Source organism: Myxine glutinosa, chromosome 8 (assembly GCF_964187855.1).
Source record: "Myxine glutinosa chromosome 8, kmMyxGlut1.1, whole genome shotgun sequence".
Lineage (NCBI taxonomy): Eukaryota > Metazoa > Chordata > Myxini > Myxiniformes > Myxinidae > Myxine > Myxine glutinosa.
The window spans coordinates 13,520,722-13,544,138 of NC_136268.1; the positions used below are offsets into that span (position 1 = coordinate 13,520,722).

The 23,417-nt window shown below is 41.5% G+C and overlaps 1 protein-coding gene across 1 annotated transcript in view; it reads right to left on the minus strand.

The window, feature by feature from the left end:
* LOC137432197 (xanthine dehydrogenase/oxidase-like) overlaps positions 1–23,417 on the minus strand; it is a 289,186-nt gene that overhangs the window by 205,965 nt on the left and 59,804 nt on the right. The window contains exons 2-6 of the mRNA XM_078782947.1: positions 22,201–22,291; positions 20,062–20,119; positions 15,689–15,785; positions 13,026–13,134; positions 2,672–2,798 (exon numbers count right to left, since the gene is read on the minus strand). Coding sequence (XP_078639073.1) covers positions 2,672–2,798; positions 13,026–13,134; positions 15,689–15,785; positions 20,062–20,119; positions 22,201–22,254 — 445 coding nt within the window. The 5' untranslated portion in view covers positions 22,255–22,291. The remainder of the gene's footprint in view (positions 1–2,671; positions 2,799–13,025; positions 13,135–15,688; positions 15,786–20,061; positions 20,120–22,200; positions 22,292–23,417) is intronic.

Sequence of the window (23,417 nt, forward strand, 5' to 3'; positions counted from 1 at the left end):
AAATTTCGTCCAAATCCATCCACAACTTTTTGAGATATCCTGCTATGTATCGTTGTTTTTGGCTCTATCTCCCAATGGTGAAGAATCACTTTAAAAATTCTAGTAGCCGGATCCGAATCAACCTCTCTGCCAAATTTCGTCCGAATCCGTCCACAACTATTTGAGATATCTTGTTCACAAACGGACAGACAAACAGACAAGCAGACAGACAGACAAACAGACAGGCAGGGGTGAAAATATAACCTCCATCCACCTTTGGTGGCAGAGGTAATAAAGCTGTACCAAGCCTCCCATGAAGTTTAACTAGACCGAAGAAGTTATGGAGGCTGCGACATTGACCATCTCCCCGACCTCCTCCCACAACTCTGGCGATACCCACAGCGTTTGTGCAGAAAAACACGAAGAAGTCCCATGCACACACAGCAGAAAACACCAAGGGCACACGCCGACCAAGCAGAGGGTGGAGGGGCGGTGAGGCACAGGACCGAGCATGGTGGTGGGCCCGATGGCGAGCAGATCAAGTCATGACCAGAGGGAGGGCAGCCGTGGCAGGAAGGGAGTGCCCCTCTGTGATGCCAAGGCAGATCCAAAACGTCGCTGACAAATCCAAGGAGAAGCATGCAACACAGAGCCAGGTGTGCAATGCAGAGCCAGGTGTGCAACACAGAGCCAGGTGCACAATTGAGTGTCAGGTAGGCAATAGAGAGCCAGGTGCGCAATGGAGAGCCAGGTGCAGAACAGAGAGCCAGGTGCACAACAGAGAGCCAGTTGCGCAACAAAGTCAGGTGCGCAACGGAGAGCCAGGAGTGCAGCCAGGAACCAAATCCGTTGAAATCCAGGACAGTTCCCGTCTAGCCAGCAGCCCAAGGACAACACGGACCCGAAGGCAAAATGCAGAGCCAAGAATATGGCACCACTCACGACTCGCAAGTTTTCAGGCATTCTTCAATCACGATCCTTGCTCAAAACCCTGCCGATGAAACCCACCGCCAGAAAGCTCCCGGCCACTGCAAGAGTGGTGTGGAAGTCCATTTTGGACTTTCAGTGTTCATGAGATGTCTATCTTGAAGAGTAGGCAAGTTATTGCCGGCATCTCAATTTAAATTTGTCCCTCATCCTTTTAATTGTCAAGATAGTTAAATAACATGCATTGTAATGACAAATCTCCGTTCTGGTCTCTTCTTATCAAAATCTTCATGAAGGCACCAATCTCCAATATATTGCTCATGAGAAGAACACAAATATTACATGTGATGATAGAAATGTTTCAGTATTAATTATTGGATGATTTATGTTTGTTGTGAGCAGACGCTCGAGAAAGGTATGACGCGGGAATGCATAATTAGCTTGCTTATGAACGATGAAATGCTGGTAGAATCTTTGCTGTAGTTCTGACATTATTCTTTGTTCTGTTTACATAGGGTATGTTGAGATAGATTTAAATAAAGCCTCGTATCATAGCTAATGCTGTGCTGACCTCGATCGACGAGAGTATTCATTTTATGATCAAGACAGACGTCTCGGACTGCGTAATTTCTGCGACTCTCAATCAGGCTGGGAGACCGGTCGCCTTTTTCTCTCGTACCCTGTCTGATAGTGAAAGGTGACATTCCGCTATAGAAAAGGAGGCTTAAGCGATCATTGAAGCTGTCAGATGGTGGCACCATTTCCTTCTCGGGAAACGTTTCCAATTAATCACAGACCAACAGTCGGTTGCGTTCATGTATGACGGCCATCATACACAAGATTAAAAATGAGAAAATCGCTTGCTGGCGTGTGGAATTAGCTGACTTCAGTTTTGACATCATCTACAGACCGGGACGAGATAATCTGGCAGCCGACACTTTGTCCCAACCTGTCTGCGCGGGAATGACCACCGGCGATTTAAGGGATATTCATAATTCGCTCTGACACCCCAGGGTCACGCGATTAGCTCATTTCGTGCGCAGTAGTAATTTGCCTTTTTCTATAGAGGACGTTCGGCGTCTCTGCAAGTCATGCCCCGTGTGCGCCGAAGTCAAACTGAGATTTTAGAAACCATCTATGGGGACGTTGATTCAGGCCAGCTGCCCATGGGAATGTTTGAATGTTGACTTCAAGGGTCCGTTGCCAGCCTCAGAGGGTGTGGGGGGGGGGGGGGGCGCCGATACATTCTTACTGTGGTAGACGAGTGCTCTCGATTTCCGTTTGCTTTTCCTCTACTGTGTTGCTGGAAGATCCGTAACACCTATGCTTTCGATATTTGATGGTCATTTTAACAATCGGTTTGTTTGTGTTTCACACCGAATGAAAAACATTAAGGTAGAGCATGGCGATTGTGATATATGACAGGTCCGATGACATGTTCGGCCTGACCGAAATTGGAATCAAAATGGCGGTGTGCAGAGTCAGCCCTCAGCCGCCGTACTGCTGTTATGACAACATACGTAATCACATCACTGTGTCATGTGAACAGATCCTCAGCGCTGATTGGTACACGTTTGAGGAGACGTACATACATACATACATACATATGGACTGAAAAAACAGTGTTCTAGACGGCTTTGCCCTATGGGCTATGCCATTAAAATATTGTGAAATAGAAACACGTTTGGCATTCCTTCAAAAGGATTTTGCTTTGAATTTTTACAACAATTAAAACAGGCGTTATCATTATTAAATTAATATTTACCTTGGAATGCCTCGGAAAGCTCCTGCTGGTTTGGGGCTGGGCTGTTTCTCAGCAAGGAATACATGGACATCACAAACCCAGGAGTGCAGAATCCACACTGTGAGCCATTGAACTTTACGATGCGCTCCTAGCATGACATGAGACACACAGGACATATAATATGGAGTTTAATCACAGAATCCACACTGTGAGCCAATGAACTTTACTATGAGCTCCTAGCATGACATGTGACACACAGGACATAGAATATGGGGTTTAATAGCAGAATTCACACTGTGACCCAATGACCTTCACTATGAGTTCCCAGCATGACAGGAGACACACATGACCTAGAATATGGAGCTTAATTACAAAATCCACACTGTGAGTGATTGTACTTTACTATGCGTTCCGAGCATGACACGAGACACACAGGACATAGAATATGGAGTTTAATCCCAGAATCCACATGGTGAGCCATTGAACTTTACTATGCACTCCGAGCATGACAAGAGTCACACAGAACATATAATATGTGGTTTAATCACAGAATCCACACTGTGAGCCATTGAACATTACTATGTACTCCTAGCATGACACGAGACACATAGGACATAGAATATGGGGTTTCAGAGCAGAAATGTCAATGTACACAAATAGTTTATACAATGAGAAAAAAACTGAAGCATTCTTGCCATTTGAGATGTAGTAAGGGCATTTTATGAGATATTTCACAAATCTGTTAACTAAATTGTTACCAAAAAATTTCTTCACCAATATGTTTGTAAAGGTGTGTAATAACATGTGTTAAAATGTTGAAGTTCAACTCCCGTGGGAAACCCAGAAAAAAAGCTGTTGAATTCGGGTACCGAAAAATTATTTTCGAGAATTTTTTTTTTTTTAAATCGGCCCTTAAGTAACTTATGAGGGGTCAAATAAGGGTTTTTCATGATTCTGAGTTGATTGTTAACATTTATATTTTCACTTTTACATTTACACACAAAGTAGTTTTATTTCACAAACATATATAATACTCAAGAGTTATTTCTCATTCACAATGTCAGAAGTTTCAACAGTCATTGTCTATGTCTTCTTCAGACTCAACAACATCATGACTGCAGTTTCTGCATGTAATGCCATTACAGACTCCACAGGCCGAGATGCACGTGACCCCATTCTTCTTGCAGCTGCATCGCCGGTTGCTGCAATCTCCATGACAATTACAGCTCGTGAACTGCAATAGCTGGGAGGAACTCGATCTGTGTGCTCTGCTTTGCATCATTAGCATGGATTCTCTTCATCCAGCCATTCCAGTTGGAGTGTGGGAACTCAGGATCGTTGGCTTTGATCACCCACCCCGCTGCCCAGAGTGTGTCACCTGGAGTGAGGAGTGGCTGATCATGAGCCAGGGAGGAGGAAAGCTCAGCGAGGGGGAGAAACATGATCGCGTTCGTTCCTATCTGTTTCCTGTTCGTAAATGGAATAATCTTTACTTCAGTTCCTCTCAGGATCTTAGCTTTGTCGAGTGCCTTCAACTTCACCCGGGGGAAAGCTGCTGTTGTCTGTGGATCTGGCAAAGGTGGTGCCGGAGAGGTGACTTCGATCCAACCCATTGAGTGAAAGGGAGTGTTTCCGTGAATAGAGACAATGTTTAAATCCATATTGTCTCCAACAAACTGAGTGACTGCATTGTTTGTTTCCCCAACCTCCATAAAGACCACCTGATCATTACTTGACAATTCACTTTCACTGGCTGGCACTTTGGCTGTCATCACTGATTGATCCTCAAGCGCAGCATCAACCACAACCTCATCATTGATCTGTTCATCGGTTTCCTCCACAATGGTGTCAAGAGTGCCAGAAGTATCTGGAACATCATCTCCACTACTACTATTAAGGAAGCAGTATTTGTAGTTTTGTGTCTCCGTGTAAGACTCAGTGTATCCCAGCCGGTGGAACTTGTTGAGCATCCATTTTGACCCAAATCTATGATCAAGTTGTATGGCAAGCCCCAATTGGTGTGGCAATACTCCAGACCGAGGTCGACAGGCCTTAATAAAATTCTGCCCCCAAACGGCAACTCTTTCGTCTGTCTTGACAATCGGTCTCAAGAACATCTGAAGGCTTGCAGGAACAAGTGTCAGCTGACTATCGATGTCAGTCATACTGTGTGTGGTGGGGTATGACTTTGGACCTAAATCAATCAAGGCAATATCATTGGATATGAACTTGAGTGCCGTCTTTATGATCTGAGTCTTCTCATCTCCATGGTCAAGATTAGCATGATGCACTCGCAGAATATTGTCGGTGCCATCTTTGAGACAGAGTACATCTGCCCTTCTTTCCTGTGTTGTGAAATACAAGGTGTCTTCGTATTTCTCTAGAAGTTTTATCTTTAGCCAATGCTTTGAATAAGAAAGGCTCTTCTCTGGTGCCTGATCAAACTCCTGCAGCTTTTCATGGACTTGGTCCATGTTCATTACCCCATGCTCTAATTCTGAGTCTAACCATTCGCAGAATTCAATAAAAACTGCCTCTCGCTCCTCATCAATACTCCTCTGTCCTCTCTTCCTTTTTCCTTCCTCATCAGTCTTGGACAAACTGTCACCTCTCGCAAACATAAGTTTGCATCGCAAATGGTACAGTGTTTCTTCTGCTACCAAGTCATTGATCCCTTCCAGGCGTCCAGTGACTTCAGTGCCCCAGTCATCCCCGCGACTCCGTGCTGTCTTCAGCAAGCTTGCCTTCAGTGTATCTGCAGTCAAATTATCTGGCACTCTGTATTTCTTTCTAGCTTGTGCTGGAATATTTTTGTAGAGCTGGGCTGGTTGGTTGCAAAGAATGCATACATCCTTATACAGGAGGTCAACTGACTGTGATCTTCTAGAACTGCAGCCAGTTGATGAACTGAACTCACAAGTAGTGCGTCTTCTCTTCAACTTTGATGACTCTTTCTCTGCCTTTGATGCTTGAGCTGACTTCTTGGTGGTTGCAACAAAGTTGTTGTACAGATCATTTTTACACTTCTGGTGGTACCTCAGTTTTCCTTCCTTTTGAGCCTCCTTCATACGTTCCACAACAGTAACATTTTCGACAGTTTCTACTTGTTTCAATAAAGTTGAGTATCCCTTTGGAGTTGCCTGTATGAGCCTTTCAGCTGGTGTATCCGAGTGTGCACAGATGAAGCAATTGAGCACAGGTGGAGTAAAGTCTTCATCCATATTGCTAGAGTCCATGTCCTGCAAAGTAGAAAATGAGATATATTTAGAAATTATTTTTCCACAAAGGAGTGTCTGTGGTGAAATAGAAATGTTAACAATCAACTCAGAATCATGAAAAACCCTTATTTGACCCCTCATAAGTTACATAAGGGCCGATTAAAAAAAAAAAAAATTCTCGAAAATAATTTTTCGGTACCCGAATTCAACAGCTTTTTTTCTGGGTTTCCCACGGGAGTTGACCTTCAACATTTTAACACATGTTATTACACACCTTTACAAACATATTGGGGAAGAAATTTTTTGGTAACAATTTAGTGAACAGATTTTCATATGTTTCCCTGACTAATGTTCAATGCATGTTAATTATATTCTCATTATTGGAATAATAGAAGTGTATAACAATAATCCCCTGTTGTTTTATCTGCCCAAAACAGCCAGGATAAACTCGTGCCCTAAAAATTGTTCATTTTTATATTGATAAATGTTTACCTTATATTGATTTTTATTTCGAATATTTTTGTATTTCATCCATTGTTATACCTCTGACTTATCTATATGTGGCAGTCCTCGCTGTAGGAACAAGAAGTGTTCCACAAAAGTAGTATGTACAGTGAAAATATGTATAGCAAAAATGTGTGCAGTGAAAATGTGTATAGTGAAAATATGTATAGCTAAAATGTGTATAGCTAAAATGTGTATAGCTAAAATGTGTGTTGTGAAAATGTGTATCGTGAAAATGTGTTTAGCGAAAATGTGTGCAGTGAAAATATGTATAGCGACAATCTGTTGAGCTAAAATGTGTGTAGTGAAAATGTGTATTGCGAAAATGTGTATAGTGAAAATGTGTATGGCGAAAATGTGTAAAGCGAAAATGTGAATAGCGACAATGTGTATCGCGACAATGTGAAAAGCGACAATGTGTATAGCGACAATGTGTATAGTGAAAATGTGTTGAGTGAAAATGTGTGTAGCGTCAATGTGTAGAGCAAAAATGTGTACAGCGACAATGTGTGCAGCGAAAATATGTATAGCGAAAAGGAGTATTGCGAAAATGTGAATATCGACAATGTGTTGAGCGAAAATGTGTACAGCGACAATGTGTTAAGCTACAATGTGTATCGTGACAATGTGTATAGCAACAATGTGTATAACGACAATGTGCAGAGCGACAATGTGTATTGCGAAAATGTGTATAGCGACAAATGTGAATAGCGAAAATGTGAACAGCAAAAATGTGTATAACAAAAATGTGTATAGCGAAAATGTGTATAGTGACAATGTGTATAGGGACAATGGGTATAGTGACAATGTGTATAGTGACAATGTGTATTGTGAGAATGTGTATAGCCACAATTTGTATAGCGACAATATGTATAGTGACAATGTATATAGCGACAATGTGTATAGCTACAATGTGTATTGTGACAATGTGTATCGTGACAATGCGTATTGCGACAATGTGTAGAGCGACAATGTGTATAGCGACAATGTGTAGAGCGAGAATGTGAATAGCGAAAATGTAAATCGCGAAAATGTGAAGAGCGAAAATGTGCATAACAAAAATGTGTATGGCGAAAGTATGTAGCTACAAAGTCTATCGCAAAAATGTGTTGAGCGAAAATGTATGTAGCGAAAATGTGTTGAGTGAAAATGTAAACAGCGACAGAGTGTATCGCGACAATGTGTATAGCTACAATGTGCATAGCGACAATGTGTATTGTGACAATGTGTATCGCGACAATGCGTATTGCGACAATGTGTAGAGCAACAATGTGTATAGCGACAATGTGTAGAGCGAGAATGTGAATAGCGAAAATGTAAATCGCGAAAAGGTGAATAGTGAAAAGGTGTATCAGGAAAATGTGTGTAGCGAAAATATGTATCGCTACAAAATGTATCGCGACAATGTGTTGAGCAAAAATGTGTGTTGCGATAATGTGTGTCGTGAAAATGTAAACAGCGACAGAGTGTATCGCGACAATGTGTATAGCTACAATGTGCATAGCGACAATGTCTATTGCGACATTGTGTATAATGACAATGTGAATAGCGACAAAGTGCATAGCAACAATGTGAAATGCGACAATGTGTATAGCGACAATGTGAATAGCGACAATGTGTATAGCGACAACGTGTATCGCGAAAATGTGTTGAGCGAAGATGTGTGTAGCAAAAATGTGTATAGCTACAATGTGTCTATCGAAAATGTGCATTGCGAAAATGTGTATCGCGAAAATGTGTATCGCGAAAATGTGTATAGCGTCAATGTGTATCGCGAAAATGTGAATCATGAAAATGTGTATCGCGAAAATGTGTATAGCACCAATGTATATTGCGAAAATGTGAATAGCACCAAAGTGTATAAAGACAACGTGTATTATGGCGACAATGTGTATAGCGAAAATGTGTTGAGGGAAGATGTGTATAGCGAAGATGGGTGCAGCGAAACTATGTGTCGCAAAAATGTGTATCGCGAAAAAGTGTACAGCGAAAATGTGAATAGCGACAATGTGTATTGCGACAATGTGTATCGCTACAATGTTTATCGTGAAAATGTGTCCTTCGAAAATGTGTGCAGCGAAAATGTGTGCAGTGAAAATGTGTGCAGTGAAAATGTGTGTCGTGAAAATGTGTATCGTGAATGTTGAGCGAAAATGTGTGTAGCGAAAATGTGTGCAGTGAAAATGTGTGTGCAGTGAAAATGTTTGCAGTGAAAATGTGTGTCATGAAAATGTGTAGAGTGAATGTGTCGCGAAAATGTGTGAAGTGAAAATGTGTGTTGCGAAAATGTGTATATCGAAAATGTGTGTTGTGAAAATGTGTATCGTGAATGTGTAGCGAAAATGTGTACAGTGAAAATGTGTGACGCGAAAATTTGTATTGCAACAATGTGTATAGCTGCAATGTTTGTCGCGAAAATATGTCTCGTGAAATTGTGTATCGCAAATATGTGTACACCGACAGAGTGTGTTGCGAAAATGTGTGTAGCGAAAATGTGTTTCGTGAAAATGTGTACAGCGAAAATGTGGATAGTGAAAATGTGTATCGTGACAATGTGTATAGCAACAATGTGTATAACGACAATGTGCAGAGCGACAATGTGTATAGCGACAATGTGTATTGCGAAAATGTGTATAGCGACAAATGTGAATAGCGAAAATGTGAACAGCAAAAATGTGTTTAACAAAAATGTGTATAGTGAAAATGTGTATAGTGACAATGTGTATCGTGACAATGTGTATAGTGACAATGTGTATAGTGACAATGTGTATTGTGAGAATGTGTATAGCCGCAATTTGTATAGCGACAATGTGTATAGTGACAATGTGTATAGTGACAATGTATATAGTGACAATGTGTATAGTGACAATGTGTTTAGCTACAATGTGTATCGTGACAATGTGTAGAGCGACAATGTGTATAGCGACAATGTGTAGAGCGAGAATGTGAATAGCGAAAATGTGAATCGCAAAAATGTGAAGAGCGAAAATGTGCATAACAAAAATGTGTATAGCGAAAATGTGTGTCGCTACAAGGTGTATCGCGAAAACGTGTTGAGCGAAAATGTATGTAGCGAAAATGTGTTGAGTGAAAATGTGTGTAGCGAAAAGGTGTATAGTGAAAAGGTGTATCAGGAAAATGTGTGTAGCGAAAATGTGTATAGCTACAAAGTGTATCGTGAAAATGTGTTGAGCAAAAATGTGTGTTGCAAAAATGTGTATAACGACAATGTGAATAGCGACAAAGTGCATAGCAACAATGTCTATAGCGACATTGTGTATAACGACAATGTGAATAGCGCCAAAGTGCATGTCGACAATGTGAAAAGCGACAATGTGTATAGCGACAATGTGAATAGCGACAATGTGAATAGCGACAATGTGTATAGCGACAATGTGTATAGTGACAATGTGTGTAGCGAAAATGTGTTGAGCGAAGATGTGTGTAGCAAAAATGTGTATAGCCACAATGTGTCTAGCGAAAATGTGTCGCGAAAATGTGTATCACGAAAATGTGTATCGCGACAATATGTATAGCGTCAATGTGTATCGCAAAAATGTCTATCGTGAAAATGTGTATCGAGAAAATGTGTGCAGTGACAATGTGTATATCGAAAATGTGTGTTGTGAAAATGTGTGTCGCGACTGTGTATATTGACAAAGTATATTGCGACAATGTCCATCGTGACAATGTGCACAGCGCCAATGTGTGTAGCGAAAATGTGTGCAGCAAAAATGTGTATTGTGAAAATGTGTATAGCGACAATGTATATAGCTACAATATGTATCCCGAAAATGTGTTGAGTGAAGATGTTTGTCGCGAAAATGTGCATCGCGAAAATATGTATGGCGAAAATGTGTATCGTGAAAATGTGTGGCATCGATGTGTATCGCGAAAATGTGTATGGCGACAATGTGTATGGCGAAAATGTGAATAGCGACATAGTGTATCGAGACATCGTGTATAGCGAAAATGTGTATCACTACAATGTGTATCGTGAGAATGGGTTGAGTGAAGATGTGTATCGTGAAGATGTGTGTCGCGAAACTATGTGTCGCAAAAATGTGTATCGCGAAAAAGTGAATAGCGAAAAAGTGAATAGCAACAATGTGTATTGCGACAATGTGTATAGCTACAATGTTTATCGTGAAAATGTGTCTCGCAAAAATGTGTATAGCAAGTATGTGTACACCGACAAAGTGTGTTGCGAAAATGTGTATAGCGACAACGTGTATCGCGAAAATGTGTTGAGCGAAGATGTGTGTAGCTAAAATGTGTGTAGCGAAAATGTGTGTAGTGAAAATATGTGTAGTGAAAATGTGTATCGTGAATGTAGAGCGAAAATGTGTGTTGCGAAAATGTGTGCAGTGAAAATGTGTGTGTCGCGAAAATGCGTGTCATGAAAATATGTATTGTGAAAATGTGTGTCGTGAAAATGTGTATCACGAAAATGTGTATCGTGAAAATGTGTGTCGTTAAAATGTGTAGTGAATGTGTAGCGAAAATGTGTGAAGTGAAAATGTGTGTGGCGAAAATGTGTATCATGAAAATGTGTATAGTGTATGTGTAGCGAAAATGTGTATCGCAAAAATCTGTGCAGTGAAAATGTGTATGTCGAAAATGTGTATCGTGAAAATGTGTATAGTGAACGTGTCGCGAAAATGTGTGCAGTGAAAATGTGAGTCGCGAAAATGTGTGAAGTGAAAATCTGTATTGTGAAAATGTGTGTCGCGAAAATGTGCACAGCAAAAATGTGTATCGCAAAAATGTGTATTGCGAAAATGTGAATCGTGAAAATGTGTATTGCTAAAATGTGAATAGTGAAAATGTGTATTGTAAAAATGTGTACAGTGAAAATGTGTATTGTGTGATTGCAAATGTTATAGCAAAGCAAATGTTATAGCAAATGCAAATGTTATAGCAAATGTTATAGCATTATAAATGTTATAGCAAAAAGTGTATGGCAAAAATATGTATCGTGAAATTGTGTTTCGCTAAAATGTGCAAAGCGACAATGTGTAAAGCAAAAATGTGTGTAGCAAAAATGTGGATCGTGAAAATGTGGATAGTGCCAAAGTGTATAGCGAAAATGTGTGTTGCGAAAATGTGTTTGGCTAAATTATGTATCGCGACAATGTGTATTATGAAAATATGTAAAGCGACAATGTGTTTCGCAAAAATGTGTGTTGCAAAAATGTTTGCAGAGAAAATGTCTGTTGCGACAAAGTGCACAGTGGAAATTTGTATAGTGACAATGTGTTTTGTGATAATGTGTGTAGTGACAAAGTGCATTGCCCAATTCTGGTGGGATTGTCACTTTCTGCTGTGCCAAATGAGTCCTATTTAATAAGGTGCAACTGCAATGTGTCTATAATTCATATTTTTTGAGATATTGCCCACTTTTTGTATTATGAACTCACAAGTGGCCATATTGTGTTTCGGATCAGCTTATTTTAATCAAATGTTTGCCTAGGTAGTTGATCATATGTTTTAAGTTTCGCATTGATCGGTTAAGCGGTTATCGAGAAGCGAGAAGTTTGTTAATCGGTTAAGTACCACACCTTGCTGTATAGAAATACCACACCATGCTGCATAGAAATACCACACCATGCTGCATAGAAATACCACACCATGCTGTATAGAAATACCACACCATGCTGCATAGAAATACTACACCATGCTGTATAGAAATACCACACCATGCTGCATAGAAATACCACACCATGCTGCATAGAAATACCACACCATGCTGTATAGAAATACCACACCATGCTGCATAGAAATATCACACCATGCTGCATAGAAATACCACACCATGCTGCATAGAAATACCACACCATGCTGCATAGAAATACTACACCATGCTGCATAGAAATACCACACCATGCTGCATAGAAATACCACACCATGCTGCATAGAAATACCACACCATGCTGCATAGAAATACCACACCATGCTGCATAGAAATACCACACCATGCTGCATAGAAATACCACACCATGCTGCATAGAAATACCACACCATGCTGCATAGAAATACCACACCATGCTGCATAGAAATACTACACCATGCTGCATGCATGTTTGATGTAGTTGTTGTTAACTACCTTGTAGCATACCTGCCTGCTGTCCCGCTTCAGCATTAGTTTACCTTTTACCAAGCCCAGGTCTGCTTGGACTAGGGCAGGGATGATACGTTCGTTTTATTATTGCCAAATGGTACGAATATTATTATTGTTGTTAATATTATTAGTATTAATAAATGCTTTGTTACAATGTCATCATTGTTTTTGTTATTTATTTTGTAATAGGAATACCATGTCATGGAAGGACCTATTAAACTGCTCTATGCACCTTAACATGGCGATGCGTGTTTAGAAAAATAGGAATTCTTCAGGATTCTTTGTAGTTAATAAGCCTGATCATGTCAGGAGATCATAACTAAATAGTTTCTCATTTTGAACATGTTCCAGGGCTCTGCTTCTGATCCGTCTGGGGAAGCATAAGCTCTTTCATATGGCCCCTCAATAGGAACTTCTGACTGTCATTATCTGCAGGGGGCGATATTTTTTACCTTCACCCCGAGCGCCACAAACCATCACTTCGCCACTGCTTTCTAGCATTGAGTGAGTTACAAGCACAGTCGTGAGTTACCTGCACAGGGTGCAACCGGCTGGTTGAGTTACCAATCCCTTCTGTCGTGATAACTGCTTTACCATGCAAAGAGCAGATGGGAGTCAGACAGGTATTAACCGCATAGTGCCTGTGACATAGAGAGGGTTACATCAAAATAAGACAGGTATTTTCCGCATCGTACCTGTGATATACAGAGCATTACATCAAAATAAGACAGGAATTAACCACTTAGTGCTTGTGACAAACAGAGCGTTACATCAAAATAAGACAGGTATTAACCGCATAGTGCTTGTGACATACAGAGCGTTACATCAAAATAAGACAGGTATTAACCGCATAGTGCTTGTGACATACAGAGCGTTACATCAAAATAAGACAGGTATTAACCACATAGTGCTTGTGACATACAGAGCGTTACATCAAAATAAGACAGGTATTAACCACATAGTGCTTGTGACATACAGAGCGTTACATCAAAATAAGACAGTTATTAACCGCATAGTGCTTGTGACATACAGAGCGTTACATCAAAATAAGACAGTTATTAACCGCATAGTGCTTGTGACATACAGAGCGTTACATCAAAATAAGACAGGTATTAACCGCATAGTGCTTGTGACATACAGAGCGTTACATCAAAATAAGACAGGTATTAACCGCATAGTGCTTGTGACATACAGAGCGTTACATCAAAATAAGACAGGTATTAACAGCATAGTACCTGTGACATACAGAGCGTTACATCAAAATAAGACAGGTATTAACAGCATAGTACCTGTGACATACAGAGCGTTACATCAAAATAAGACAGGTATTAACCGCATAGTGCTTGTGACATACAGAGCGTTACATCAAAATAAGACAGGTATTAACCGCATAGTGCTTGTGACATACAGAGCGTTACATCAAAATAAGACAGGTATTAACCGCATAGTGCTTGTGACATACAGAGCGTTACATCAAAATAAGGCAGGTATTAACCGCATAGTGCTTGTGACATACAGAGCGTTACATCAAAATAAGACAGGTATTAACCGCATAGTGCTTGTGACATACAGAGCGTTACATCAAAATAAGGCAGGTATTAACCGCATAGTGCTTGTGACATACAGAGCGTTACATCAAAATAAGGCAGGTATTAACCGCATAGTGCTTGTGACATACAGAGCGTTACATCAAAATAAGGCAGGTATTAACCGCATAGTGCTTGTGACATACAGAGCGTTACATCAAAATAAGGCAGGTATTAACCGCATAGTGCTTGTGACATACAGAGCGTTACATCAAAATAAGGCAGGTATTAACCGCATAGTGCTTGTGACATACAGAGCGTTACATCAAAATAAGACAGGTATTAACCGCATAGTGCTTGTGACATACAGAGTGTTACATCAAAATAAGACAGGTATTAACCGCATAGTGCTTGTGACATACAGAGCGTTACATCAAAATAAGGCAGGTATTAACCGCATAGTGCTTGTGACATACAGAGCGTTACATCAAAATAAGGCAGGTATTAACCGCATAGTGCTTGTGACATACAGAGCATTACATCAAAATAAGGCAGGTATTAACCGCATAGTGCTTGTGACATACAGAGCGTTACATCAAAATAAGGCAGGTATTAACCGCATAGTGCTTGTGACATACAGAGCGTTACATCAAAATAAGGCAGGTATTAACCGCATAGTGCTTGTGACATACAGAGCATTACATCAAAATAAGGCAGGTATTAACCGCATAGTGCTTGTGACATACAGAGCGTTACATCAAAATAAGGCAGGTATTAACCGCATAGTGCTTGTGACATACAGAGCATTACATCAAAATAAGGCAGGTATTAACCGCATAGTGCTTGTGACATACAGAGCGTTACATCAAAATAAGACAGGTATTAACCGCATAGTGCTTGTGACATACAGAGTGTTACATCAAAATAAGACAGGTATTAACCGCATAGTGCTTGTGACATACAGAGCGTTACATCAAAATAAGGCAGGTATTAACCGCATAGTGCTTGTGACATACAGAGCATTACATCAAAATAAGGCAGGTATTAACCGCATAGTGCTTGTGACATACAGAGCGTTACATCAAAATAAGACAGGTATTAACAGCATAGTACCTGTGACATACAGAGCGTTACATCAAAATAAGACAGGTATTAACCGCATAGTGCTTGTGACATACAGAGCGTTACATCAAAATAAGGCAGGTATTAACCGCATAGTGCTTGTGACATACAGAGCGTTACATCAAAATAAGACAGGTATTAACCGCATAGTGCTTGTGACATACAGAGCGTTACATCAAAATAAGGCAGGTATTAACCGCATAGTGCTTGTGACATACAGAGCGTTACATCAAAATAAGGCAGGTATTAACCGCATAGTGCTTGTGACATACTGATGGGTCAAATGTCAATTAATTTAGAAGAGGGGGAATAAATAGCGCAGGCATTATGGGTCAAATGTCCTCCTCCTGAGGTGTAATTCCTTGTATATATTATTGTAGACAATAAAAAGGAAATGTGACAAATTGACAACAGTTTATAGCTGGGCAGAGATTCAAACCCATGAAAGACATCTTGTTAAATAAGACTCCAAAACGACATTACAAGAGAAAGAGATTTGCTCGATTCTGTTTTGTCTGATACGAGTTATTACTATTATGAGACTTACCGAATATGTCGACTCCCTGGGTCACAATGAGACACCATGACGGTACATGCTCCACAACCACCCTCCCCACAGGCCAGCTTGGCTCCGGTCAATCCAACTGTGTGAAGCTCAGGAACAACATGAAAACGTTGGAATCTCAGTGCAGAAATTATAGCCGACTCGAGCTGTAGCGTGGAAAATACGCCATGTCACTCTAGCAACCACAAAGCGCGGAAGCAGGTAGAATAGGGGAATTTAGACGGTAGAATAGGGGGAATTTAGACGGTAGAATAGGGGAAATTTAGACGGTATATAAGGGGGAATTTAGACGGTAGAATAGGGGAAATTTAGACGGTATATAAGGGGGAATTTAGACGGTAGAATAGGGGAAATTTAGACGGTATATAAGGGGGAATTTAGACGGTAGAATAGGGGTAATTTAGACGGTAGAATAGGGGAAATTTAGACGGTAGAATAGGGGAAATTTAGACGGTAGAAGAGGGGGAATTTAGACGGTAGAATATGGGAAATTTAGACGGTATATAAGGGGGAATTTAGACGGTAGAATAGGGGAAATTTAGACGGTAGAATAGGGGAAATTTAGACGGTAGAATAGGGGAAATTTAGACGGTAGAATAGGGGAAATTTAGACGGTAGAATAGGGGAAATTTAGACGGTAGAAGAGGGGGAATTTAGACGGTAGAATAGGGGAAATTTAGACGGTATATAAGGGGGAATTTAGACGGTAGAATAGGGGAAATTTAGACGGTAGAATAGGGGAAATTTAGACGGTAGAATAGGGGAAATTTAGACGGTAGAAGAGGGGGAATTTCGATGGTAGAAGAGGAGGGAATTTCGATGGTAGAATAGGAGGGAATTTCGATGGTAGAAGAGGAGGGAATTTCGATGGTAGAAGAGGAGGGAATTTCGATGGTAGAATAGGAGGGAATTTCGATGGTAGAAGAGGAGGGAATTTCGATGGTAGAAGAGGAGGGAATTTCGATGGTAGAATAGGAGGGAATTTCGATGGTAGAAGAGGAGGGAATTTCGATGGTAGAGGAGGAGGGAATTTCGATGGTAGAATAGGGGGACGTTTGACGGGAGAAGAGGGGGAATTTTGACGGGAGAAGAGGGGGAATTTTGTCAGTGGAAGAGGGGGAATTTAGACGGTAGAAGAGGGGGAATTTAGACGGTATAAGAGGGGGAATATAGACGGTGGAAGAAGGGGAATTCAGACAGTAGAAGAGGGGAAATTTAGACGGTAGAAGAGGGGGAATTTATATGGTAGAAGAGAAGGAATATAGACGGTAGAAGAGGGGGACTTTTGATTGTAGAAGAGGGGGACTTTTGATTGTAGAAGAGGGGGAATTTATATGGTAGAAGAGAAGGAATATAGACGGTAGAAGAGGGGGACTTTTGATTGTAGAAGAGGGGGACTTTTGATTGTAGAAGAGGGGGAGTTTTGATGGTATATAAGGGCGAATTTAGACGGGAGAAGAGGGGAAAGTTAGATGCTACAAGAGGGGAAAGTTAGATGGTAGAAGAGGGGGAATTTATATGGTAGAAGAGGAGGAATTTAGACGGTAGAAGAGGGGGAATTTATATGGTAGAAGAGGAGGAATTTAGACGGTAGAAGAGGAGGAATTTAGATGCTATAAGAGGGGAAAGTTAGATGGTAGAAGAGGGGGAATTTAGAGCAGAAGAAGAGCGGGAATTTCGACGGTAGAAGAGGTGGGACTTATATGGTAGAAGAGGGGGAATATACAGTGCATTCAGAAAGTATTCAGACCCCTTCACTTTTTTCACATTTTGTTATGTTGCAGCCTTTTGCTGAAATAGTTTAAATTCATTTTTTCCCTCATCAATCTACACTCAATACCCCATAATGACAAAGAGAAAACAGGATTTTAGAAAGTTTTGCAAATTTATTAAAAATAAAAAACTGAAATATCACATTGACATAAGTATTCATACCCTTTGCTATGACACTTGAAATTTAGCTCAGGTGCCTCCCATTTCTCTTGATCATCTTTTAGATGTTTCTACACCTTGATTGGTGTCCACCTGTGGTAAATTCAATTGATTGGACATGATTTGGAAAGGCACACACCTGTCTCTATAAGGTCTCACAGCTGACAATGCATATCTCACACTCTTACTATGTCTCTCCGAAAAGATCGACTGGACAACCCTCCCATCTACTTTCTCAACAATCCTCTCCAAGAAGTTCTGTCGCTCAAGATTTTGGGTCTCACTATCTGCCATGATCTTTCTTGGGAAAACCACATTTCCAAGCTGGCCTCCAAAGCCAGTCGCCGACTGGGCATCCTCCGTCGTGCGAAGTCCTTCCTCGGCACACCTGAGCTCCTCACCACATACAAGGCTTTCATCCGCAGCTCAATGGAATACTGTTCTCCCCTATGGGCCGGTGCTCCTGCCTCACACCTAGCTCGGCTTCACGCTGTTGAAACCAAAGCTTTCAGAATTATTGGAATCTCCCGCGATGAAGCTATCTCTGAGGGCCTTTCACTCACTCACCGCAGGCAGGTAGGTGGTCTTTCTGTCTTCTACCGACTCCTCTCCGGCCTTGCACCCCCAGCTCTCTCTGTGCTCTGTCCCCCAAATATTCCTACAGGTCGCACAAGATCTGCCAGCAACCCTCTGATGGTTAAACTGCCGAAATCTCGGCTCTCCGCTCACCTTCACTCTTTCATTCCTCTTTTCTCCCGCCTCTGGAACAAACTACCTCACTCCCTTCAATCCCACTCCTCCCTCCAGGTCTTTAAAACAGCTGTTCACCACCATCTCTTATCTTCCCCCATCCAAAACCTTGATCTTTTCTACCCCCGCTAATTCACCCCAGATCCACCTTGTTTGAAATTCCAACTTCTTTCCTGGAAGTCCTGGCAGTGTCCATATGTTTTATACCTCTCCCACTGCCCCTTTCCCACGCCCCCCCCCCCCAAAGCCCTCGCCCTCTCTCAGATCTCTCGATGTCTCCATGTCTCCATGTCTCTCGGTCCCTGCTCTCAAATGTTGTGTTTGTTTCCTTCCCCCTCTCTCCCCATCTTGTCTACCGCTCCCTATGTTATATGTTTTATGTGTCGGTTTGTCTTTCTGTGTGATTAATGTTCGCTCTTTCACGAGCCTCGATATTGTATACAAAAAAAAAAAAAAAAAAAAAAAAAAAAAAAACCATAATATTTCCACCACCATGCTTTACCGTTGGTATCAGGTTCTTGTGGTCAAATGCTGTCAAATGCTGTCTTTGGTTTTCGCCAAACATGTCTTCTGGTACTGTGGCCAAATAGCTCTACCTTTGACTCATCTGTCCAGAGCACATTGTTCCAGAAGTGCTGGTCTTTGCCTCGGTGTTCATTGGCAAACTTTAGTCTTGCCCTGATGTTCTTTCTGGACAGCAAAGGTTTCCTCCTGGCACACCTCCGATGTAGATCAAATTTGTGCACCTGAGCTGGTGCACCTGATTCTAATTTTAGGTATTTGAAGTAGTGATAAATGTCGGGGTGTACTTACTTTTTCCACATGCGAAATTTGCATTTATGTTTATTTAAATTATACAATGGACTACAAAATGTAAATGTTTCATGATATTTGTTATATTATATCACCTTTATCTATCAATATTGTTGAAATGAAGATCAAATAGCTGTATGTTGAAATATGTTGAAAAAGTCAAAACTTTACATGGGGTGAACTTACTTTTTCACGTGACTGTATAAACCTGTCGGAGACGGTTATAAAACGTACTACCTGAGTTAGATAACATCGTCCCATCGTGGTGCTTTGCAGATACAGGATACCCATGCAGATCATGTACTTTATACCCAGTAGTTCAAAAGGTGTAAAAATTACATGAATATACATGTACTTCAATGAGGCTGTAGACCCCACCACCCCCACTCTACCCCACCACCCCCACTCTACCCCTCTCTCCCTGAACAAACGTAATAATATTTATTAGTTATTGGTTAAATATCTCAAAAAGGTTTAATATTACAACATAATAACCCAATTGTTTTTAAGGAAAAGACGACTTTATTACTTTTACTTGTACGTATTTAAAAAATTAACTTTTGTTTAAAACTTGTCAATTTCCTCAAGTTGAGAGAAAAAGTCATGGATGTGGAAAGTAGAGGCATGGATACAAAAGTAGTGTGATAAAAGGTAACCGTCTATGCAAGCAATCCGTCAATCCGTCGTCAATCAGTCAATCCGTCAATCCGTCAATCCGTCAATCCGTCAATCAGTAACCGTCAATCAGTCTATGCAAGCAAGTTTCACTGTTTCACTGCCAATGTGAAGAAGCCAGTAGTTTATATTAAACTGCGTAATCAGTTAACATTTGGGTCGGTTTCCTTGAACGTGAAGGATACGTTTGTTACGAAGATATGACAACAACGTTGTTTCTGGGTCAACATTCTGGTCCACAATCTGAGAGAGGAAAGTGCATGAGAAAACGCGCTCACAATTCAAGAATCTTCACAAACATTGAACTTGTTACTCTTCCTGCAAACAAGTCATGCACAACTTCTTTCCACAATCCCCTTCATCGTCTTCTATTGGAATTACTATCAGAGTAGCTTGTTACGACTTTTACTTCCTCTAGACAGTCAAGTTCGCTCATCTTTTCGGCGCACCGGCACGAGCCGAGAACGGCCCGTGCAGGGGCTGATCCGAGGATCTCACCAAACCGTCCGATCGGTAGTAGCGACGGGCGGTGTGTACAAAGGGCAGGGACTTAATCAACGCAAGCTGATGACTCGCGCTTACTGGGAATTCCTCGTTCGTGGGACACTGTCTCAAGCCCCAGTCCCCATCACGGACGGGGCTCAGCGGTTTACCCGAGCCTGACGGCGAAGGGCAAGGTACACGCTGGCCCGTCCAGTGTAGCGCGCGTGCGGCCCCGGACATCGAAGGGCATCACAGACCTGTTATTGCTCCATCTCGCACGGCTTGCAGCCGCTCGTCCCTCTAAGAAGTTAGTCCGCCGGCCACACCAGGGTCGCGGAACTAGTTAGCGTGTCGGAGTCTCGCTCGTTATCGGAATCAACCAGACGGATCGCTCCACCAACTAAGAACGGCCATGCACCTTCATCATCCCCAATCAGTATCGGAATCCGAGCTCGCAATGCGCCGTTTCTCTATATACCTCTTGATTAGGATCACAGTGAGTTCACAATGTGACGTCACTGGCAACCTCGAAAATCGACAGTTGAAGGTTTTTTTGGCACTTTGTGATTGGTAAATAAATAAAAATTCCCTTCAAATTAGACGATGATTAATGATTGCCAATGGTTTTCAGGAATGTTTGGGTTCCCTTTTAAGGGACTTTTGGGTCTTCATGGTCTTTTCAGTCTTTTGGGTCTTGATGATCTTTTGAGTCTACAGGGTCTTTTCAATCATTTGGGTCTTGATGATCTTTTGGGTCTTCAGGGTCTTCAGGGTCTTTTCAGTCTTTGGGGTCTTTTCATTATTTTGAGTGTTTTAGGAATTTAAGGATATTTGGGGTCTTCTGGATCTTTGGGGTCTTTTTCGTCTTTTGATCTTTGGGGTCTTTAAGGGTATTTGGGTTATTTTGGGTCTTTGGGGTCCATTGGGTCTTTTCAACCTTTTGGGTATTTAAGGGTCTTCGGGGTCTTTTTGTCTTTTCAGTCTTTTGGGTCTTCAATTATCTTTGGGATATTTTGGGTCTTCAATGTCTTTTGGGTCTTTGGGTCTTTTGTGTCTTTGGGGTCTTTAAGGGTCTTTGGAGTATTTTGGGTATTTGGGGTATTTTGGGTCCTCTGGGTCCTTTGGGTCTTCTGGGTGTTAAAGGGTCTTCGGGGTATTTAAGGGTCTTCAGAGTATTTTGGGTCTTCAGTATCTTTTGGTTCTCTTGGGTCTTCGAGGTCTTTAAGGGTCTTTGGGATCTTCTCGGTTGTTAAGGGTCTTTGGAATAATTCCAGTCTTTAGGGTATTTTAGGTCTTTGGGGTCTTTTGGGTCTTCAGGGTATTTTGGTTCTCTTGGGTCTTTAAAGGTCTTAGGGGTATTTTAGGTCTTTGGGGTCTATTGGGTCTTTTCAGTCTTTTAGGTCTTTGGGGCCTTTTATGTTTTCAGAGTCTTTTATGTCTTTGCAGTCTTTTGGGTATTTGGGGTCCATTGCATCTTCCTGGTCTTTTTAGTCTTAGTCATTGTGGTCTTTTGGTTCCTCTGGGTAGGTCCTTTGAGGCCTCAGAGTCTTTTGGGTCCTCCCGGTTTTTGGGGGTCCTCTGGGTCTTCTTGGTCTAGTAGGTCCTCGGCGTGTAGAGAGGGTGGGTGGAAAGGGTATTTTGGGTTCTCTGTGTACTCTAGGTGAAGTATTTCAGGTTACATTTGTGGGCGGCGCCAGGCCAGCTGTCCAACCAAAGGGTGAAGAGGGGACACACATACTCGTACATGCATACAAACACTTGCTCAATTTTATATAGATTATGTGTTCTGTGTCTCTTCATTTTGATATGTCTATTCCGCAAAGACATCGTCATGTGGAAACCTTTGTGCCATTGACGTAGAAGAAGAAGTCGTTTGAAGTTCCTTGATAATCCATTGTGGTGCAGACTTGGTATAAGTTGCGTTAAATCGATCTTCAGTGACACAAAAATCAATCAGATTAGTTAAGAATAGATGAACAAGAAATTTATTAATAATGACGAGATCACCTAACAAAACTTGCTCTATTAATAATTAATCAATAGATCACCTTGTAAAACTTGCTCTATTAAAAATTTTTTTTTTTTTTTGTATACTGAATCGAGGCTCGTGAAAGAGCTGACAACCACGAGGGAAAGACAGTACAGGGGGACCACGAGGGAAAGACAGCACAGGGGGACCACGAGGGAAAGACAGTACAGGGGGACCACGAGGGAAAGACAGTACAGGGGGACCACGAGGGAAAGACAGTACAGGGGGACCACGAGGGAAAGACAGCACAGGGGGACCGCGAGGGAAAGGAAGCACAGGGGGACCGCGAGGGAAAGACAGTACAGGGGGACCACGAGGGAAAGACAGTACAGGGGGACCACGAGGGAAAGACAGCACAGGGGGACCGCGAGGGAAAGACAGCACAGGGGGACCGCGAGGGAAAGACAGCACAGGGGGGACCAGGAGGGTAAGACAGCACAGGGGGACCGCGAGGGAAAGACAGCACAGGGGGACCACGAGGGAAAGACAGCACAGGGGGACCGCGAGGGAAAGACAGCACAGGGGGACCGCGAGGGAAAGACAGCACAGGGGGACCAGGAGGGAAAGACAGGACAGGGGGACCAGGAGGGAAAGACAGTACAGGGGGACCACGAGGGAAAGACAGCACAGGGGGACCGCGAGGGAAAGACAGCACCAATTAATCAATAGATCACCTTTCAAAACTTGCTCTTTTAATAATCAATAGATCACCTTACAAAACTTGCTCTTTTAATAATCAATAGATCACCTTACAAAACTTGCTGTATTTATTAATAATAATCAATAGATCACCTTTCAAAACTTGCTCTATTTATTAAAAATCAATAGATCACCTTACAAAACTTGCTCTATTAATAATCAATAGATCACCTAACAAAACTTGCTCTATTAATAATCAATAGATCACCTTACAAAACTTGCTCTATTAATAATAATCAATAGATCACCTTACAAAACTGGCTCTATTTATTAATAATAATCAATAGATCACCTTACAAAACTTGCTCTTTTAATAATCAATAGATCACC